Raw genomic sequence first — 3,323 nt, forward strand, 5'->3', positions numbered from 1 at the left:
CGGTCCGGAGCGGTTCCATAGCCCCCCCGCCGCACCTCTGGTACACGCCTCGTAGGAAGGGCGCCGGAGAGGCTGCGGACGGAGCCGCTGCAATCCAACGCAGTGCAAAGCGTCGCCGGCGCGCGGAGGATCGGCGTCCGCATTCTCTTTATAGACGTAAATTTACATTTCATCAAAAGAATGGCGACACTTCGGGGGCCACACGGGGTCCCGTCCTCCCATCATATTTAGCCAGCGTGGCCCCCGGAATCTTCCAGTCTCTGGGTCCTAGACCCAGCGCACCGTAAGCCATGGGGCCCTCTGCTCCCAGATCAGGAATCGCAGCCTCCGGTGAGGCCGTCCCGTCCCCCAAGTTCTACTCCGATCATCGCAGGTCACACCGATCCGTCACCACGTGACTCCTCCCACACAGGCTGTCCTCGGCCTCCGGAATCTTCTGAAAGATCCTCCTTATCCCTCATGGCATAATGGCCTCCACACCCGGAGGTGGTCTAGGACCCGGGTAAGAGGGGGGTCCCCAATACTCCATCCTTTCTGAGATGGGGGGCGTTCCAGTCACCCTCCAGGCTCTCCACACAGATGGGGGGATTCCCGGCACGCACTCCGGCGGCTCTTCCAGAACCCAGCAGAACTTCTGTCTCTGATGTTTCTTGAAGACGGAAATCTCTGATCCGGCAATGCTGAAGTCTGGTTCTGGTTCTGGTCTCCACCATCGATGGAAGGCATACGGTACCGGGGGGGGGCACCTCAGGAGGTTCTCGCTCTCAGGAGGCCGCTGGTGTCCCCATCCTAAGACATTTGTGCACTGTGTCACCCATGTGGCTCCCACCGGTCATTCCCCCGTGACTCCACGGGATCAGAATTTGGCTCTCTTGGCACCTCTGGTGGGCGGCACCTCTTGTGGGCGGCACCTCTTGTGTCTCAGCCGGCGGCCTATAAAGAGAGAGTGCCGGGCCCAGAGCAAAACGCGTCAGTATCCGAGCACGCTCCTGCTGGCACTGAGTGGCCTCTCGGTGTGCGGGGCTCCTGTATGCAGGAACTCTAATGGAGCCGAGCTGGGTTTGGTATGGGGACGGTGTAACTTCTCCAGTGTGCCCCCCATCCTCTGGAACTCCTTACCCCAATCTGTCCGCCTATCTCCTACGCTGCCCACCTCAAGGCGATCCTTAAAAACCCGTCTCTGCAGGGAAGCCGATCCCATCTCAACATAACCGCCTCCTCCAATAACTCCATCCAAACAGTTATCACCTTCTTGTATCACTGGCCCCTCCTACTAGATTGTAAGCTCTCAGGATCAGGCCCCTCCTACTAGATTGTAAGCTCTCAGGATCAGGCCCCTCCTACTAGATTGTAAGCTCTCAGGATCAGGCCCCTCCTACTAGATTGTAAGCTCTCAGGATCAGGCCCCTCCTACTAGATTGTAAGCTCTCAGGATCAGGCCCCTCCTACTAGATTGTAAGCTCTCAGGATCAGGCCCCTCCTACTAGATTGTAAGCTCTCAGGATCAGGCCCCTCCTACTAGATTGTAAGCTCTCAGGATCAGGCCCCTCCTACTAGATTGTAAGCTCCCAGGATCAGGCCCCTCCCCACCCCATTGTAACTGTATTGTCTCCACTATTCTGTGCAGGGCGGAGCACATTGTTGGCGCTCCATAAATCCCGTATAATAATAACCTGGAGCAGTCTATTGTTATGAAGGACAAGGTGGAGTTGTGGCCCCGGAACCTCTTCCCACCTGAGGTAGTTTCAGCCTCTCGCCCGGCTCCGCCTCTCCGGGTCAGCCTCTCGCCCCGCAGCCCCGCTCCGGGTCAGCCTCTCACCTCGCCCGGCTCCGCCTCTCCGGGTCAGCCTCTCGCCCCGCTCCGGGTCAGCCTCTCACCTCGCCCGGCTCCGCCTCTCCGGGTCAGCCTCTCGCCCCGCTCCGGGTCAGCCTCTCACCTCGCCCGGCTCCGCCTCTCCGGGTCAGCCTCTCGCCCCGCTCCGGGTCAGCCTCTCACCTCGCCCGGCTCCGCCTCTCCGGGTCAGCCTCTCGCCCCGCTCCGGGTCAGCCTCTCACCTCGCCCGGCTCCGCCTCTCCGGGTCAGCCTCTCGCCCCGCTCCGGGTCAGCCTCTCACCTCGCCCGGCTCCGCCTCTCCGGGTCAGCCTCTCGCCCCGCTCCGGGTCAGCCTCTCACCTCGCCCGGCTCCGCCTCTCCGGGTCAGCCTCTCGCCCCGCTCCGGGTCAGCCTCTCACCTCGCCCGGCTCCGCCTCTCCGGGTCAGCCTCTCGCCCCGCTCCGGGTCAGCCTCTCACCTCGCCCGGCTCCGCCTCTCCGGGTCAGCCTCTCGCCCCGCTCCGGGTCAGCCTCTCACCTCGCCCGGCTCCGCCTCTCCGGGTCAGCCTCTCGCCCCGCTCCGGGTCAGCCTCTCACCTCGCCCGGCTCCGCCTCTCCGGGTCAGCCTCTCGCCCCGCTCCGGGTCAGCCTCTCACCTCGCCCGGCTCCGCCTCTCCGGGTCAGCCTCTCGCCCCGCTCCGGGTCAGCCTCTCACCTCGCCCGGCTCCGCCTCTCCGGGTCAGCCTCTCGCCCCGCTCCGGGTCAGCCTCTCACCCCGCTCCGGGTCAGCCTCTCGCCTCGCCCGGCTCCGCCTCTCCGGGTCAGCCTCTCGCCCCGCTCCGGGTCAGCCTCTCACCTCGCCCGGCTCCGCCTCTCCGGGTCAGCCTCTCACCTCGCCCGGCTCCGGGTCACCAGAAGGAGATTTGCCGGCATTTCCTGGATGTGATTGGTGCTGTATCCATGACTTCCTTCCCTGACTCTCCCTGATGGTGGTGGGAGGAGTCATCTCTGAGATTTCCCGTCCCAGCTGTGCCACGTGGTCTCCTGGTCACACGCGTGTTATGTCTCACCAGGTGGGTGTTGAGTCCTCATCTGATGAAGATTTCGAGGGTGAAACCTCCTCCCCGCAGGGGCCCCGGCGAGCAACAAAAACCAGACAGGGGCTCTAATCCCCGAAATCCCGATTTGTACTATTCCCACAATGTGTCCCGTGTTTGTGTGTCAGGAGCCGATGGATGTGGTGGAATTGTACGGCCTGAAAGGGATCCAGCACACGCCGATAAGTATAAAGAACGCACGCGTGGCTCAGGTAATATGTTCACCTCTGTATGTTTCCCGTGTCCGTCTATCCTCATCAAATGTCTGCACACGTGACACCCTCCATGCTTCCTTCACAGCACTACAAAGCCAGCCTGACCGCCTCCTTCAACCTCCACCCGGTGAGACTTCATCTCTGTTCTTATATGAAGTCATACAAGACACACACAGGGGAGAACATACAAGACACACAC

General features: G+C 62.0%; 1 protein-coding gene across 1 annotated transcript in view; it reads left to right on the plus strand.

Moving 5' to 3' along the window:
- Window positions 1-3,013: 3,013 nt before the first annotated feature.
- LOC108804177 (protein O-linked-mannose beta-1,2-N-acetylglucosaminyltransferase 1-like) overlaps window positions 3,014-3,323 on the plus strand; it is a gene marked incomplete at its 3' end in the record, with an annotated part of 4,023 nt that continues 3,713 nt past the window's right edge. The window contains exons 1-2 of the mRNA XM_018575933.1: window positions 3,014-3,121; window positions 3,210-3,251. Coding sequence (XP_018431435.1) covers window positions 3,014-3,121; window positions 3,210-3,251 — 150 coding nt within the window. The remainder of the gene's footprint in view (window positions 3,122-3,209; window positions 3,252-3,323) is intronic.

Source organism: Nanorana parkeri, unplaced genomic scaffold (genome assembly GCF_000935625.1).
Source record: "Nanorana parkeri isolate BGI_ZX_2015 unplaced genomic scaffold, ASM93562v1 scaffold5868, whole genome shotgun sequence".
Lineage (NCBI taxonomy): Eukaryota > Metazoa > Chordata > Amphibia > Anura > Dicroglossidae > Nanorana > Nanorana parkeri.